This window comes from Dermacentor albipictus, chromosome 9 (assembly GCF_038994185.2).
Source record: "Dermacentor albipictus isolate Rhodes 1998 colony chromosome 9, USDA_Dalb.pri_finalv2, whole genome shotgun sequence".
Lineage (NCBI taxonomy): Eukaryota > Metazoa > Arthropoda > Arachnida > Ixodida > Ixodidae > Dermacentor > Dermacentor albipictus.
In genome coordinates this window covers 118,677,310-118,695,633 of record NC_091829.1, presented here as the reverse complement: position 1 = coordinate 118,695,633, position 18,324 = coordinate 118,677,310, and the positions used below count along the sequence as shown (strand labels likewise).

At 47.4% G+C, this 18,324-nt stretch overlaps 1 protein-coding gene across 4 annotated transcripts in view; it reads right to left on the bottom strand.

Annotated features, from left to right (window-relative positions):
- LOC135911255 (tetracycline resistance protein, class H-like) overlaps positions 1 to 18,324 on the bottom strand; it is a 117,304-nt gene that overhangs the window by 57,237 nt on the left and 41,743 nt on the right. For all 4 annotated transcript variants that reach the window (XM_065443450.1, XM_065443449.1, XM_065443448.1 and 1 more), the window contains exons 3-4: positions 9,612 to 9,883; positions 3,780 to 4,414 (exon numbers count right to left, since the gene is read on the bottom strand). In XM_065443450.1, coding sequence (XP_065299522.1) covers positions 3,780 to 4,414; positions 9,612 to 9,883 — 907 coding nt within the window. The remainder of the gene's footprint in view (positions 1 to 3,779; positions 4,415 to 9,611; positions 9,884 to 18,324) is intronic.

Here is an 18,324-nt window from a genome sequence, read left to right as displayed (position 1 = left end):
CCAAAATGGTATACTACTTACTGCTTTACTGATGTAATGACTTAATGCAACTACTTCATTAGTCTATTACTTAGTGCAATTACTGCAACCTTACTGCAATTTCTCAGTTCCATCAAGTGCATTTGACAGCCCTTGGATTACAATGTTGGCAAAGACCATGCCCCACGCTGTCACTATAGAGTTGCATGCTGGCTCCAGAGGAAGTCTCTTTATGCTTCCAACGGGAGTGAGGCCATGTTCTCCGTCGACTATCTATTCCACATACAGTTTGCATATATAGTCTTTAAAGGTCTTGTTCAACGACACATCCAAGGGCGGCAGAACTGATGATAGGCTGTGCAAAATAACAGCCAAGTTTGTCTTTATGTGCCTCTGCTTTTCTTTCATGCTGTCAATGAGACATTCTTTGAAGATGTCAAGCACCGAGAGCGATGGCAGTAGCAGCAGAATGCCTGGTCGTCTTCCCCAGTGTCGACCCAGTTGCTTCATTCATCCAGCGATTTTCAATGTGACTCTGTCCTCGAATATTTATCTTTGGCAATGTCATTCGCTTGAAAATGACGAAGGGTGAATGTTTTCGCCCATCAGCAGTCACCGCAAGCATTACAGTGCAACACCATTTCTCATAGCCCATTGTTCTTACCGAGACAGACAAAGCAACTTTTTTGCACATAGTGGCGCTGGGTGGTATGTGAAATGTCAGCGGTGTTTCACCAGTGTCCTCAATCTGAGACATTACAGTTATTGACCTTACGCAGTCCACTCCCGAAATAGTAAAAAGCAACCGCTTTTTCTTTGTAGTCGTTGAGCAAACGTTGGCAGAGAGTCGTCCTTCGTCTCAGAGACAGGCGATGGTGTCTCATGAAGTGTGTCACCCACCCTCTGCTTGCTTTGAATGTTGCAACAGAGATGCCTTTTTTGTGTGCAATCTTCCTTGTCTGAAATTGCAGCATCTCAAAGGACACGGTGAGACTAGAGGTTCTATGGTCTTCAGTGGCATGGCCTAAAATTTCTTTCGGAGGCGGGAAGGTCCTCTGCCAACAACTACCACTCCTCCCCCTCCTTCACCCTCTCTCTCTCTATTATATACACACACACATGAACGCATGCAAGCATACACACACACACAGTCAAACCTTGATATATCAAACACTTTATCGAACCCGACTATATCAAACCCGTTTACATCAAATTATTCTTGACATCGAACAATTTCTGAACACGGTATTGTTACAATAAGTATATATAGCAAAAGTTACACTTGCATTGAACAAAAATAGCAGCGACTCCCGATATATCGAATGTCAAGCGGCAGAAAAGTGCCCCCAGAAGTTGGCTTTCCCTTGCGGTGATAGGAAAACCCGGCGGCGCGGCTCCATCAAACCACTCTCCCTACTGTGACTGTGCTGCCGTTGACACCTCCCTGCAAAAAATGATCATCTGCAGGGCCTCCTGTACGGACAACGTTGAGGCAGCCTGCCCTACCGTGTCATCACTGTCGCCGTCGCCATTGCTATCTGATGCAAACACGTTCGCGACAATCATCGCATCAGTTAGAAGCACTCGGTTTCTAAATCTATAGCTGTGTGCTTTCTTTTCACTGGCAATGTCGTGCATTGCCGATGATTAGCGGGCGGATCAGCTATCTTCCATTGTGGCAGCGAGTCAAGCGAAGCTGAGAAACCGTGTGGCCAGGAATGACTTCAATGCAACCAACAAAGAAGAACGCAAGCGACTAAGCTGTTCGTAGAACAGCGCAAAATAAGGAGCCAGCGAGCAAGACGCGATCAATCTGCGAGCGGCATAGTTGGCGTGGTGCATTTGTGTTTTGGAGGGCAGGGCGATGTAGAGCTATGAACGATGCCCATTCTCGTTCTGAGGGTTTGAAGGGCGACGGGAGAGAGCCGCACAGGGATGGCTGGAAAATGAGCGCGTGGTGGCTGTTGAAGCAGCGGCCCATCATGCAGCAGCTTGAATTTTCAAGGTAGCCTTTCGCTACCTTTCAGCTCAGACGCCCAGCAGCCAGACTCCATCGTTATAGCCGATAATGCGGCATTGGGCGGGTTATTTCACAATGGAAAACATACAAAAGTCGACAGTGCAGCAGCTTCTCATTGTTATAACTGATATATTGTGAAAACTGATATCGTAATAAGTGGGTTTGACTGTATATCAAGCTCCGCCACCCCAGACCACATGCGCTCGATGGACAGGCAGTGAGCTTTCACACAACACCCTCGATGATAGTGGTGGTGCGATGGGCATTCCAGACTGCTGCGCACTGCACACATCGATAGTGCCGAGGGCGCCACTTGAATGTAGCGGCATGCGCACACGGCGGCTGGGCTAGCTTGACAACGTCAATGATGTATTGCATTCGCTGCACTGACTCCTTCTCGGTGCAGTGCTCTGCGCCTGCCACGCCTCGCAAGGACTGGCAGTTTGCATCCACAAAGACGCGCAACAGAGCGCACACACTGGGCTCACTCATAGATGCCTTGGCAGATGCCACTTTGTCATTGACGGTGTTTGAAAATGCTTCGATTGACGGACATGGAGATCGCATCAGAAGTAGCGGCCAAACGAAGACGCTGCCGAGGTTGATCCCGCAAGCGTGGACTGCAAAAGTGGACATGGCTACATTGTTGTTGCAAACTTGCCGGGATATTAACAATATTATTCATTACCGATAGGGAAGAAACTGTTTCAATGCGCTTAATGTACTCACAAGAAGAAAAATAATCACGTTCGGTGTGTTCGGCTTGCTCTGCCGGCTGCCATTTTTGTTTTGGTGTCCCGCACTGACAGCGGCAGCTGCCTGCTTGTCATCCTGCAGCAAATGCGGGATGAAAAAAGAAAATGTTCCTTTTCGTGGGAAACTTACCCCACGTAATGATCACACCCCTGAATTGGTGTCAATTTTTTTTACAAGAGAATGCAATCATTATGCGAGTAAATATGGTAAACAGAAGTCCACTGTAGCAATTTTTATTATTGGCACATTAGAGAGTTTTAGAATAGGGGCCTCAAACGTTTTGGGGCCCCAAAGAAATAGCGTCGAAGCCACTGCGCATGCGCGAGATGCAAACTGCGTTTGGGTTTTGCGTTGGGAACGCTATTTCACCAATTTAGCGGGAGCTCAAATAGCGTTCCCAAAAGCTTTGCGTCAACAAACATGGCGGCACCCATCGAAGCGACGGCTCTAACCTAGCACCAAACTGGGTTCGATTCGTGGTAACGCGTGAAGTTCGCAAGCTAGGAGAAGTGACTGCAGTTATCGCTTTCTCTCAACTAGCGTGTGTTATGAAGACTGATTCATTAGACGCCGCTGATTACGAATTCGAGTGTGGATTTTATGGCTCGTAGGCCTAACACGGCTAAGCTTGGCTGGTGAAGGCACGTAAAGTTGGTTTTGTTGCTCAAAACTAAGCACAACTAATTGTTTGCTACTTGAAGAATAACCTATAAATTGTAATTAAATGCGAATACACGCAAGTCAAAATTTCTATTCATATCATAAAATGGTATATTTTACTTAATTATTTTTAATCGATTTTCTTAGATGCCGTAGTGGCATTGTCAGCGCAAGACGCTATCCGCAAACGCAAAGCCCTATACTAAAACTCTTCACTCCTGCGTGCCCCAACGCGAACACCCGCAAAGCTCTTTGGGGCCCCAAAATATTGGGGCCCCTATTCTAAAACTCTCTATTATATTAAATGTTGTGTGGTGGGTCTCATGAAATCGATTACTCAAATGAAGGCTTTGAAGGCACTCACTCTCGCTATTGAAGAGAATGAACCAGATGGAGATCATGAGCAGGAGCAGCTTGGCCCGGTTGGAGCCCGGCCGTGGCCGAAACACAGCTCGGCTGCCCTCGCGCAAGTTGTCTAGTCGCATCAAGTCTCGCAGAAGCTCCCGTCTGCTCGTCCGGTGAAGCTGGCTACTGAATGGCACTGTCCAACCAATCCACACAAACATGAACGCCAGCAAGATGGCAGATGTCACGTAGATTGCTGTGTAGTTGCCTCCCGCTGCGCGAAACACCTGGCCACCGACAAACAATCCCAGCTGAAAACCCAGCGTCAGCGCTGTCATGATGCAAGCGAAACGCACTGTTTTTAGTTCAGCTGAGGCTGTCCGCGTGCCATTGCTGTAGACCGAAGCACACACGGACACAAGGCCACCGCTAAAACCATTGGGGATCGCACAGAGGACAGTGGCATACAGCGGCGTGCTGAAGGACATCACGGTGAAGAGTGTGGTTAGGTCCTGCAGGATGCCACCGGCCGTGGCAATGAGCAGCGGTATCTTGTGGCCATAACGGTCACTCCAGGGGCTGACGAAGATGGAGAGAAGGCCGGCTGGCACAAATTGAATGAGGAACAGGGCCAAATTGTGGACGTTAGCATACCTGCAAGAAAGGTCAGAAAGAGCTTAAAAGCTTCAGACAATGTCTACTCGTATGACGTAAAGCAACTAACGGTTTGCTGGCACCACCTTCACTGCAGTTAGGGGCAAACTATGGGTCTGTTTGATTTGCCTGCACCACTTGAACCAGAGCGCTGCACCCTGTCATTAATTTCAGTGGTGTAACAACAGCACCCAGTGAACCACGCTATTGATTTCAAAAGATTCAGAAGTGCAGGGTTGGTTCACAATTTCCTGGCACCCTCCCTACTGACAGTGCCAACTTGGTGCAGACATGCAGGTGCAAAGCAGCAGAGTAGCAGATGATGCAGCACGCTGGCATAAGTGCTGTTGAAACCTTGCTTACATGTGTCTGCTGTGTCTATGCAACACAGGGTGTGTTTTACGTCTCGGAAGCCGACTATACCGGTTTGGGACCGCTCAAATTGACAGGCAGTGTATATTAGGCGAATGTCTGCTCCGCATATGCGCCTCTGCATTCATCTTGTATGTCATGTTCTGCCTGCACTCCTGAGGTCAAGCTTCACAATTTCTTACCTTCTTGTGTCCCGCCATCAAATGGTTCACAGTGTTGCAAGCAAATTAAACGAACCTTGCACTTTATCTTTAATGGCATCAGAAAGAGACAACACATTGAGAACATGGCCCACACATGTACCAAACATTCTAATTCATTTGTCACACTTTGTTTCAGTCGTGATGCAATGCAACAAAGAAAAAGAAATCACAAAATCACGATACTCCCTAATGTGGAATTTCAGCATACTTCTATACATGTTTTCATTTTGCGATATCTTGGCTGGTGCGGACAACCTGTGTCGTGCGGCACATTGCAAACAGAGTCAAGTGTGGTGTGATCGCCTCACTTATTCGGAGATCGCGAGAAGCAGCGCATGGCTCACGCATGGCTCACGCATGGCTCACGCATGGGTGCGATTCACAGCAGCCGTTGTAGACAGACCTCTACTCGTGCAGCACTTGGTTTCCATATACATATGGCATCGGTGGATGCGCTCGCTGCAAGCCATCGGTGAACAGAGAATGGCATGCTACTCTGGTGCCATCTCATACTGGTCGATGCAGCAGAACCCGTCTCGTGTGGCACTATGCTTTTCTTTTCACGCTTTTGCCATACCCTCCTCCTCCACTTTCCGCCTCATGGTTCTACTGCACCCTCCTCGCGTTCTCTTCGCTATTGCCATCTTTTATCTCCTGCTGCGCTCCGCGCTCACCTCTTTCATCCTCTGCTCATTCACTGTGACGCCGAGGGACACCGACACGAAATGCAGGAACGGGTGCCTAAGAGCTACACTCTAAAAACGTCTGTGCCTGTACACTCAGTATTGAACCCACAACCATGCATTTCAAGCCTAGCATTAAAATACTATGTGACTTGCTTTGGGACTGACAAACACTGACAGTTTTCTTTCAGGCTCATCTTGCACGCTGTATTGCGCTCTACCTTTGCTCTACTGTCAGTTATAATGCATTGCACTTGCTGCACACACTTCTGCAAGCACACTATGACAATGCACATAAAAATGCAGCAGGAGTGTTGCATAAACACGGGCACCAGGTGTACGCGGCTCATTCAGCTAAACCGCTGGTTGCTCTCCACTAAAATTTCACACAGGGCTAGCGTTTAGCTGTGGGCTCAGTTTAATATCCTGATGGAATAAAACAAGACTGTGAACAAGGCCCCTGTAGGGAACTGAAACATTAACTTTACTAAATCTTTTCTGGTCAGTGTTTTATTTCATCATGTTCCATCTCAACCCAATGGGATTGATTCCATCACACTCTTGATTTCAGTTTATCGCCCTGTGTATGAGCATTAATTGCCTGTTTTGTTCACAATAAAGCCAAGATGACACAATTAAAGATTTTTTTTTTCTGCAACAGAATGGTTGAGCCATCTGTCACTACTACAGTGAAAAGTGCATTTCACTGTAGCAGTGGAATCTGTAAAAATCCTGCACCTGTCGATGCCTTTTAGCTGTGTCAGAGTCCTTGAAGTCTGCAACTTGCGACCAATCTGGATTTATACTGGCCTGGGAAAAGCAATGCAGGTTCGAAGTAAGCAACCCCTGAGAAGTTGTCCGGGAATGTAACCAGACTTTCCAGGGGTGCTTCAGTATGCCAGCAGTGCCAGGTACTGGCCTGAGGCTTTCCGCAGCAAGTCCTTGAATGTACAGACCATGCACTCTTGTTCGTCATTATACTGCGGAAAGCAGGGGCTGCTGGTGACATCCATGAATCCATACTCTTTTGTGAAGTTCTGAAAGGCTGTGCAGGTCATGGGAGAACCATTGTCCCTAAGCACTAAGGTTGGAATGCTATGCCTGGCAAAGATGTTCTCGACGGTAGCTACAGTAGAACCTCGTTGATACGTTTTTAAAGGGACTGTGGGGAAAAAAAAATGTATCAGCGGGAAAATATAACCGTAAGGAAGGGTGCAAATCACCACAGCACAAAATCAGAAACAGTCTGAGTGGCTGCCAGTGCAGTTATAAGGTGCCTCAGTGCTCGTAGTGTGACCAGGAATGGCCCATGCGTGTGTGTATAATTAAAGGACATGTATGGTGTCCCATGACAGTGGCCCTACAGCAATATATTGTGTACACTTCACTTCATAACACGGTTCTACTGCGCAGAAGCTGACTAATGAGAACCAGCAATTGTGAAATGCAAACAAGACTGTTGCAGAACTGATGTGCCTATAGTCAATGTCCTAGTGCTTCAAGTTGTTCATTAATTCCCCCGTTCTCAACGATCTATGAGCCTCCTGGTTAGCTCAGATGGTAGAACCACACCGGAGGGACATTGGTCCCACGTTTGAATCACGTACCAGGTCAACTTTTTTCAACTGTGAGGTTTTCTTTATGAGAATCCCATGTGGGCTTCTTTTGTAGCTTCATGCTATAGTTGTATGGACGATAGTATTTCACTTTCATGAACATTCCTCCACCTTGTGGGCTTCCACAGGACTAATTTGCCATTTTAGCAGGGAAGAAGTTTGGGCGTGTTGGTGAGATGCATACAGACTCGGAAACATAGCACAAAAAATGACACAGAGACAAGCAGGAACACAGGACGAGCGCTCGTCCTGTGTTCCTGCTTGTCCCTGTGTCATTTTTTGCGCTATGTTTCCGAGTCTGTATACTTTGCCATATTCAGTGTTTTCACTATGAAAAAATAAAAGACATATCTGTTCCTAAAGTTAGTTCTTGCACTCATATAATTACCCAAAAAAGTAGATGTGGGAACAGGAACTGCCATAGCACAACTGGTAGTGCAACATATGCATAATGCAGAGGTTATGGGTTTGGCTTCTACCAGCGGCTAGTTATTTTTTCGTCGACTTTCATTTCGCTTTAGAGGGGCTCTGAAACAGTTTTTATCAAAGTCAAGAAATGTATTTGAAGTTAAATTAGACTATTTAAGAAATATTTTGCAGCAAGAAGTACTTCAGTGCATTTTTAGCAGAAGCAGAATTATTGCTGGTCAAAGATTGCCTGTGATCCACTTCGCGGAGCCCCCATTCCTTCTTTATTGCCTTGCACTGCGAAGGCTATGGTGGAGTAGGCCATGCCCACAATGCTCTGCCTACTGAATGTCACAGAGGTGCACGGTTCAAATTTGATTTTGAATGTTCCCATAGCTGCCCCTATTTCCAATTTTGGCACCTACAACATGCCAAATGCGGTTGTCCTCAGCGAGCCGCAGTGAGCTCAGCGAGCAGACTTGTCGCGGCACCCCACGGTGGCAGCGGTATCAATGCTACGCAGCAGATCGGAGCTGCATGCAACTTTAGTGTGCGTATGCGCAATGTCTGCTTTGAGCGCAACAGGGCCAAAGTGCGTGCTCGCGGAGTGCGGCCACGCTCCATAGTGCAGACAGGCTTTGTTCTACACCAGCTAGACTGATCATACTAATAGCCACATACAATTGCGTATTTTGAAGCGTCAATAGCTCAATACGAAGCAATTACTGCCAACGCGTTTAGCCAGAAGCAGCCAGGATTGTGCATGAGCTGGCAAGTGTACGTGTGGTCCGACCTCAAGTTTAGAATAGTTTGAGGCTAGTTGAGTGTTTAAAACTCATTGAAATTAGCAAGACCCAATGGCTACAACACCAGTAAACAGGGCAGCAAAAGTTTAATTCCTACACTGGCGGCTGCGACTGAGTGTGAACAGACGTGATAGTCAGCTTCTTTTGGAAGTACATAATTCTTACAGAAATTCGAAAGCAGATTTTCGCTTACTTTAGTCTGCTCATTAAACTGTGCCCATAAATACTCAGTAACAGTACGAAGGAGCAGACTGATCCAAACACCCGTCTTGGTTAATGTCAGCTATCAACCAATGGTAGCCATCTATTGGAATCTTGCATATGAATCTTGCAAGGCCGCCAGCAGCTTTGAGGCAATGAGGAGAAAGCTTTGTTTGAAACAAGTGTTTGAGAAATATGTAACTTAATGCTCTGCTTGTGAGCTCCACGTGCCGCAAACAACTGCAAAATTTGGCTGAGACGTTCACAGCAGCACATGCTATCCACAGAAGGTGCTTCTTCACCAAGCCTGATGAGTGGATCATTATCATCATCATTATCATCATCAACCTATTTTAAGTCCACTGCAGGAAGAAGGCCTCTCCCCCCGATCTCCAATTACCGCTGTGCTGCACCAACCAATTCCAACTTGCGCCTGAAAACTTCTTAATCTTATCAGCCCACCTAGTCTTTTGCCATCCTCAACTGCGTTTCCCCTTCTCTTGGAACCCATTCTGTGATCCTAACGGTTGTTATCTAACCTACGCATAACATGACCTGCCCAGCTCCATTTCTTTCTCTTAATGCCGATTAGAGTATCAGCTATGCCCGTTTGCTCTCTGATCTACACCATTCTCTTACTGTCTCTTAACCCCTTCAATTTACCAGTTCTACACTTCCATTAAAAGTGCAAATTACTTCCGTTATGCTGTCTTAGGCTATCATAATCTATTGGCTTCATATGGTTGTGACTATTAAATGACATATGCATATCAATATGTTTCTTTTATATGTAACACACCCTTTTTTCATCAAGAATTCAAACAGCGAAAAAACCCTTTGCAAAACCTTTGCGAAACGGGCTGTAGCTATGAGCATCATTTCATGCTCCATAAGCAAGCCACACGCACCGTGTGACATCGTCTTTGATAGTCTTATTCCAGGAGAGGTTGCGGCATGCTGTGGCATTGATGCTGTACCGCTGCAGACAGGCTTTGGTCAGCAGCAGGTCCTGGGTCATGACAAGCCGCATGGAGTATGACACGGCGTACACAAACAGGAACAGCTCTAGATGTAGTGTGCGCACAAAGTGCAGCCAGTCCACGCGTCGCAGTGCCCCCGCGGATGCCTTCTTGTCCGGCATCGCAACGTCCAGCTCCCCCGTGTCCATCAAGCAGGTCGTCTGCGAGGTAGGTTCTGCTTTATTTCACTCAACCCAAATCAAACACGCAAGATAAACGCTTTGTTTCATCCTACCTGCTACAAGCTATTGCATATTGTGATGATCTTCCCAACACAATTCCAAACAGCATCAGCAGTATTTTTGGGAAGGGTTTTGCGGGGACAACAGTGACCATCTCCAAACATTTCTATTCACTTATTCTTGCATGTGAATCAAGCACACTGCTGACATATGACAGCATAAACATATAATACATATAGTACTGTATATTTACATATATGTACATGTAATGACATAGCATGTGTAAGTTGTACTGAGCAGTATGTCGCCGCAGCAATAATTTCAGGGAGTTTCAGGACCCCTTAACTTTCCTCCCGGTTGCGGGCCTGGTGGTGGGAATGCTCTCCAGCATTTTGGAGCAGCCATTGGAGCAGGAAAAATCTGCTTTTGGAGCACCGACTCCTGTGTTTTGAGCAAGCGTAAGCGTAATGTTTCAACGAAGGCGCACACAGAGAAATGAAACTTAGTTTAGTGTAGGGATGTACGAATACTGTGTAGTAAATTTCGAATTGTGATTTAATCTTGCGACTTTTACATATAAAGCAAGCAGTCATCTAACCTAATGCATTGGATTCTGAAGTTTTACGTAAGTAAAAAAAAAAAAAAAAGCGATTATGAGGCATGCCATAGTGAGGGCCTCCAGATTAGGCTTGACTACCAGGGGATCTTTAACGTGTACCCAAAGCATGGGACACAGGCATTTTTTTTTTGCATTTTGCCCCATTAGAATGTGGCCGTTGTGGCCTGGATCAGATCCCACAACCTCGTGCTTGGCGGCGTAACACCATAGTTGCTAAGCCACTGCGGCGGGTATTTATCCTAATGCTCATGTATTGTATGCATATTGTACGCGTTGTGGTATCTGCATACAAATGAGTAGGCTGTGGTATCCTGTGTTAGCTTCTGGTTTCGGTTTTGCGTCGTTTACGTCAGGGCGCCACTCAGCGCCAAATGCTGTAAGTTGCCTTCCTGCTTCCCCTCGGAGAAATAAAAGTTCATTCTTCGTCTGGACCCCGACTGGAGCAGTCCGGCTCTTTCTTGCGGCGTTGCGTGCCCCGGCCGTTTAGGCCTCTTGCCGTAACCCTTTCGTCCCGCCGCCCCGTCGAAGCTACAACAAACTGGCGACGAAGTAAACCATTACTCTGCTTCCTATGTGCCCTTGCCGTACTTCTGCTCCTCCTCCTGCTTCCGGCATGCAATGCGCCGCAGCTACGTCTCCTCCGTCAACTGCAACTCCTCTGCCTTTGTTTTCGGTGCCTGGCATGGCGTTCGTACCCTACATGCCGTCTTTCCTGGAGCTACCCGGCGCTCCTGCGGTACCGTGGCTCACGTGGAAACGGTACTTTCGCACGTTTCTCGAGGCAACCGGAGGCGAGGCACTACAAGACGAGAGGAAGAAAGCCATTTTACTGAGCAACTTAGGCTTCGAGGGGCAGCGTCTCTACTACGACCTCGCGTCGCAAACAGACCAGACGGCTACTACGTTCGAAGACGTTCTCCGCATCTTCGACCAGCACTACGAAGAAAGCACCAACCCCCTGGTGCACCGTATTATCTTCCGGGAAAGGAAGCAATTACCCGGAGAAACCTTCCAGGACTTCGTCACCGCGCTACAAAGGCTAGCGCCTGCTTGTGCGTTCGGCGCTTGGCACGACAAGTCCTTTTGCGACCAAATCCTCCAAGGCGCCGCATCAACAAGAGTTAGAGAAAGGTTACTTTACGAAGGAGCGTCCCTCACGCTCAAGAAGGCCCAGGAAATCGGACGAGCCGTACAGCAAGTTCACAAACACCTTCAAGCATTTAACAGCTTGTCTGTTCAGCGCGTCTCGACGCAACGCCAAGATGGCGTCGACAGCCATCACCTTCCTCGCCTGGGCGCGCAAGATGGCGGTTCCCGCCACCCTTCTCCCTCGACCCGGCGGCTTCAAAATGGCACTCGGCGGCATGGCAGAAAGTCACAACCTGGGGAGGCCGGCCAACATGGCGCGCGGCCTGAACTCCGCGAAGACAGTCGTCACATCGCGGGCTATTGCTACCGATGTGGTTCACCTCACCACATCGCATCCGATTCAGGCTGTCCAGCCAAGCACGTTTTCTGCTGTGCGTGCGGAAAAGTAGGACATTTCACTGCAGTTTGCCGTTCGAGCACCCGAAAGCATCGACAGTCCCCTGCTCGTACGCAGCTTGTTTTCGCTGCACGCCAACAAGTGTCAGAAGTTCCAGCTGACCCAAGCATTCTGTTTCCGTCTCTTCCGCATAACCCTGCCTCATAGTTCGCCCAGCTGTACTCAGGACAATCGGGACTTGCAAAGCACTTCATCCACGACGTTCATCTTCAAGCGTCAGTGCAACCAGTCTTCGCGAACTGCGTCCTCAACCTCGGTTTCTCCGTGAGCAAGTCTGCACTGCAAACGGTATTTCGCCGCTGGAAAACAAAGTTCAGTCAGTTGTTAAGGCACTGCAGCCAACTGACAAGAAGTCGCTGCATTCATTGCTCGGTGTCACGCAATGCTACGCTAAACTGATCCCGCAGTACGATGAATTGGTAGAGCCGCTTAGGAGACTGCTAAAGCAAGGACAACCGTTTGTCTGGGATCAGGATACCGAGTATTGCTTCCAGACTATTAAGGAGGTGATTGCATGCGAATTCGGCTCTTACGCCAAAAGTGTTCAGACGTACGTAGACCGTCGTCGTGCAACAAGATGTCCTCAATTTCGTCCAGATCTTGTTTGAGTACGTAACTCAAGAAAGTCCGATCCTAAATACTCGGGTCCATTTAAGATTTACCGTAGGGTAGGTCGCAATACTTTCACGCTTGAAAATGTCAAACGATGGAATGCATCCAAACTGGTGAAATGTCCTGCACTACAGGATTTTTTTGGAAAATTCACCGAAAAGAGTCACTCCAGTGACTACCCTTCGCTTGATGACTGTCTCCCATCTTTTCTTCCAGTTATTACTGGTATAGGGGATACATTACGTTTCTTGTAGGGTAATCGTGCAGTACGCACATTATTACTACGGTGCTGACCGCCATACTAATTTGTCTTTCATGCCAAAAAGTTTTTAACATTAAAAGTAGTTACCATTCTTACGGGGGGACTATGGAGTGTAAAGTCCTTTTACGCACGATTCCAAATCCACGACAGCCACAGAGACTGTCTCGAGTCAGGCTCAGGGCGAATGAGCCACCCATCAGTGCTGTCCCAGGGGGCACACAGATGTTGGTACTGTCTATATTTGTACTTTGTGAATTCTTTGTGTTATCGGTGTGTGCAAGGCTGCATCTCATCGTCCTCCCAAGACGGGTACTGAAACTGCAGAACTGGAGTGCAATACATATTCAGTATTCATGTGCGTTTTTCTTAAATGGGGAAGCCAAAGATATCATATTCTATTATGTAAAGATGTCATCACTAATCATGTATGTTACAGTGCTAACATGTGTTCCTTGGCTCGTGACTTACTTTTGTTGCGAGGAGAGCGAGTAGAACATTTTTCCTTTCAAGGGAGAGGTGATGTGGTATCCTGTGTTAGCTTCTGGTTTCGATTTTGCGTCGTTTAAGTCAGGGCGCCACTCAGCGCCAAACGCTGTAAGTTGCCTTCCTGCTTCCCCTCGGAGAAATAAAAGTTCATTCTTCGTCTGGTCCCCGACTGGAGCAGTCCGGCTCTTTCTTGCGGCGCTGCGTGCGCCGGCCGTTTAGGCCTCTTGCTGTAACCCTTTCGTCCGGCCGCCCCGTCGAAGCTACAACATAGGCCATGGTCCGCAATTTCCTTGATACATTTGTTCATGTATGACAAGTACTACTCCACTGCAACCATTGCAGGTTCATTGACACAGCTGATTTACTGCAATATAACAATGTATAAGCAAATTGTGACTTCTGCTGCTAACTATTGTATAACATTTGATTTCGTAATGCTAAATTTTATGTAACGAACTACTTCTGCTCATTTTCATTATGCTTAGCCTTTTCTAACCCCACTTACATAATACTCCACCTCATAGGCTGCGAATACTGAAAAAAGTTAGAAAAATAAAGGGAAAAAATATGCAGATCCCACACACTGTTGGAATTGATGTACGCGAAGCTTTTCGTGCTGGATGCTTTGATTGACGATAATTAGTGGTAATGCTGACGGCTAAGGCTTTATTTCTTGAACGTTTACGCTAACATGAAGAGTGGCGAGTTGATGTTAAACATTACCTTGCGTGCACCACTGCTGTTTGTTTGCGTAGTACACAGAACACGCAGGGAGAGGTGTTTGCTTGAGGCGTTGTTGTGCGCCATACTTTATAACCTCAGAGGGTTGAGCGTTGTCATTGCCTCGCATGGCACATCACATTGTAGCAGAAGAATTGAACTTCAATTGGGTTATGGGGCTGTACGTGCCAAAACCACACTCGGATTATGAGGCACGACGTAGTGGCGGACTCCGGATTAATTTTGACACTGTGATGTCCTTTAACGTGACCCAAAATCTAAGTGCATGTGCGTTTTCTATTTCACCCCCGTCGAAATGCGGCTGCGGCGACTGGGATCAAATCCATGACCTCTAGCAATGTCACAGCCGGAAAGCTATTGCAGCGGGCACAGAACGTTGGCACAGAAGCGTTGCTTTGACGGTCGACCACTTCTGTAGTGCCTCTGGGACTCTGCGGTGCATTTTAATTAATGCGGCTCTGCTTCTGCGCACCCTGCATAAGTTGCCCGCTTGACATATTTGCATGGCGTTTATTTTTAAGAAATAGCAGCAACGTACCGTACCGTAACTTGAACTTAAGCTTATCCTTTGTCTCCGCAACTGATGTCGTATAGTATTGGGGTTTCCTTGCCTTCTCACGTCACCTCCCCACTCTCTTGTATGGGAATTGCCTCTTCTCCTCTTCTCTCTTCAGTTCTATCTGTGTGCCCTCTGGTTTCTCATGTTAGTAGAATGGAAAGCACTGCAGTTTCTGCAATGCTTCTGAGAGGAGTCATGGTTAATTAGAGCTGTCACGCGGCGGCGGCGGCGGCGGCGGCGGCCGCCGCTGCTGCTGCTGCTGCTGCTGCAGCAGCAGCAGGAAAGTTGAAGGAACAGACAAAGAAAGCTTCACTTTAAAAAAGCGCCAGTAGTAGAACCTCTCTTTAGTAGTAGAACCTCTCTCTTTTGTGGCCACATTGTGCTGCCTTCGTAAATAAGCCATGCCTTGCACTCTCCAGACTGATACGCCCAACACACCACTCACTGCAGACAGCAAGCAACTTTGTTCGCTCTGAGGCAGCACCAAGGAGGGTGCCCCGGTGCAACATGCCATAAACAGATGGTGCCCACTTGTTAAAAGTAAAGATGGTTAGTTAGTCTTTATTCCAAATGCCTCTCATTGATGTGCATAAAGCCAGTGTCACCAGCATACTAACTGACTACACTGAAACCTTGTTAAATCCTAGTTGGTCAGAGCTCGGAAGAAGTATGTACTAAACGGTAGTAATGCTTAACCGAAATAGGATGAGATCGCCCACTTACCTGTCAAAAATGGAACTCGGAAAGAGTGCGATGAAAGGGGAAAAAGACATGCAGTATTTATTCACTTCGCACGACAGAAGTGTTATTTTCATTTGATGCCGCGGCGACTTAGCAGCGACTACAGCGGCCTCAAACTTACTGAAACTGCGAGCCGGCTTTTCAGCCAGCCCCCTCTTCTCGGCAAACACACACATGGCAAATTCCTTGTTGGCATTGCATGTTCTCCGTGCACGCGAGCGGTAGCACTGCTGAAGTCGCGGGGCGCCTTTTTAATTGTGGGGTGCTGTTCTCGTCACGATGATTGCATTCACGAGGCTGACGTAACATGCAGCTTCTGCCACTGTCGGGCTTGAATCGTCCGTGCTGTCACTTTCTGTGTCATCCTCATCACTGTCGCTAGAGGACACTTCGGCAACAACAGAGGCAATTATGGCGAAAAGTCGAACCTCACAGCTGACATCTCTTCACAGTCACAGCAGCGCTGCCGAGCAACTTATTTGCATTCGAAATGCTACACACCGTAGTCAACAGTAGATCCCTGTTGAGTGCCTGCGCTGACTTCTTCGTGTCACATTCGATAGCACGAACTATGTCTATTTTTTCTTGTATGCTGAGCACCTGGTGTCTTTTTTATCCGAGCTTTGGCATGATGCGAGTTCGTGTTTGCACGACGCCACAACGCTCTCTCATAGAATAAAGAACTAACTTTAGAGAAGGGAAACTGTACGTTCCGCAGTGGTACGAAAATAAGCAGCGGCAGCGCATGGTACTTACATAGGTGGACGCCAGACGGCGCTGCTCAATCAGGAAGCGGAAGTGTGTGTGTGTGTGTGTGTGTTTTTTTAGAGCAAAATCCAATATGGCCGCTTTATACCGGTAGCGTGCGGTGGTACGCGCCATGCTTGCCCTGTTGGCTATGCAGCATACTTCGATGCCTTGGCTGCTGCGTAGCTGGTGCGTTCTAATTGCCAGGAGACCAAGAGCCTGTACTAACGCCCATACAAACAAGCCACAAGTGAGTGAACAGAATGTGCAACTTTATTGGCAGAAGAGAAGCAGTGTACATTCTCGTGCAAGAGCAGAAATAAAATTTGCATGTCGAGATATGTTGGGGTTATTGACATGAGCTCATAAACGGCTCACCGTCGTCATCACACATGGTGGTCTGGTAACAAGCGACAACCAGCGGAGCAAGCAGATTGGACAGAGTGTCCCAGCTGTTTGCAGCGACAGTCGCCATTAAAGATGAGCAACTTGCATTGCGACGCAATCGGGTGATGCAGGAATCTGCTGCCGCAACCAACATAGCGACATGGATACCCAGTATTTTACGTTAACTCCTTTCCAAGCTGCATGTTCCTTTTCTTTCGAGGGCCACCAATGTGCGGCTCATACTTGGTGCTCCACTTTGTCTCAATATGGACAAATTTGTTCCGTGGGCATCACCTTCGGCAGCCACTCTTGCAGGCCTATCCACGCATGTGGCTATCAACTTCATACACTTCGAACCATGGAAGCATATATGCTGGTCTCCGTTCTGAGCAAATCATGACCAAGGTAGGCCACAAGCACAATTTGCCCATGGCTGCAGCAGGAAAGAACGAACAGGGAGCACCAGTTATGGTACATGTATACTGGGAGTCTATGTCACTGTGCGGACTGCAGGAGCAAATGCATACCTCGAGAGACTGCTTCCCAACGCAAGTGACCAGGCCCCCACATCCGAGAAACGTAACACAGTGACCACAACCAAGTGGGGCAGCAAAACCAGCTTCTGCAATCAGTCACTTCAGTGTAGCTTGCGCAAAGGCCCAGGCTATCAAGGAAAAAACAGCAATCATCAGCTAGACTAGGAATATGGAAAATGAGAAAGCTTGCATTCAAGAAAGAAGCCACTCTGCTCTGCAAGCATTGAAGCAGCAGAAAAGTAAAATAGTGCATAGCACACGGTGTGTAGGTTAATGCAAGGCACATGCCGATGCTGATCAGCTATTCCAGGAGAGAACTTGCGCATGACAACATGCACTAGAAGATCCTGCTACAGATATGTTACGCTACTAGACAGTGACTAGTATTAAGTATGAGAGAAGAATTGGCTGACCTTTATCTTTGGATGAGGATGAATGATCTCCAACGAGAATGGGCAATGAAAAAGCTTGCATTTTTAGAAAAAGAAATTACATTAGGCACAAATGGAATTGACATGGCCAGGAAGCTGATTAAGGGCGAACTGATGGAACTCTTTTGGCCAGCATTGCCTGTGCTTGGTCAAAAGTTGCAGGTGCATCTGAAGGAAGGAGAAGGAGGAGACAAAGGGGAGGAAAGACAGGGAGGTTAGCCAGTGTAAGTACCGGCTGGCTACCCTGTGCTGGGGAAAGGGGTAAAGGGAATAAAAGGAGAAAGAAGTTGAAAAAAAAAGTGGAAACCAGAAAAAATCACACAGTAACGCGATACTATGCTCTACAACATTCAAAGGCAGTCGCACAATTCGCATGTCCCTAAAAACTTCAGCAAAGCCCTTAAGGTCTTGAGTGCTGAAGCCCGTCTGGACCAGTGTCCTAGAGCTTTTTCCTCTGTAAAGGGGTGATAGTCCAGTTAATTAATTAATTCCACAGTTAATTAATTCCGCAGTGACCCGGTATCCACTGGTAGATGATGTTGTGTCCCTTGTTGAATGCATGATGGTGGAGTAGTCGGATGTCTGCGACTAGTTGCACATTTGGTCCGTGGTTGAAAGGGGACATCAGACACTAGAGAGCTGCCTTTGAGCCACATAAGATGGACCAAGAATCTGATGATGTGTAAACAATAAGCTCCAGAGCAGCACGGATAACTGTGAGTTCTGCAGCCGTCGATGATGTAATGTGAGATG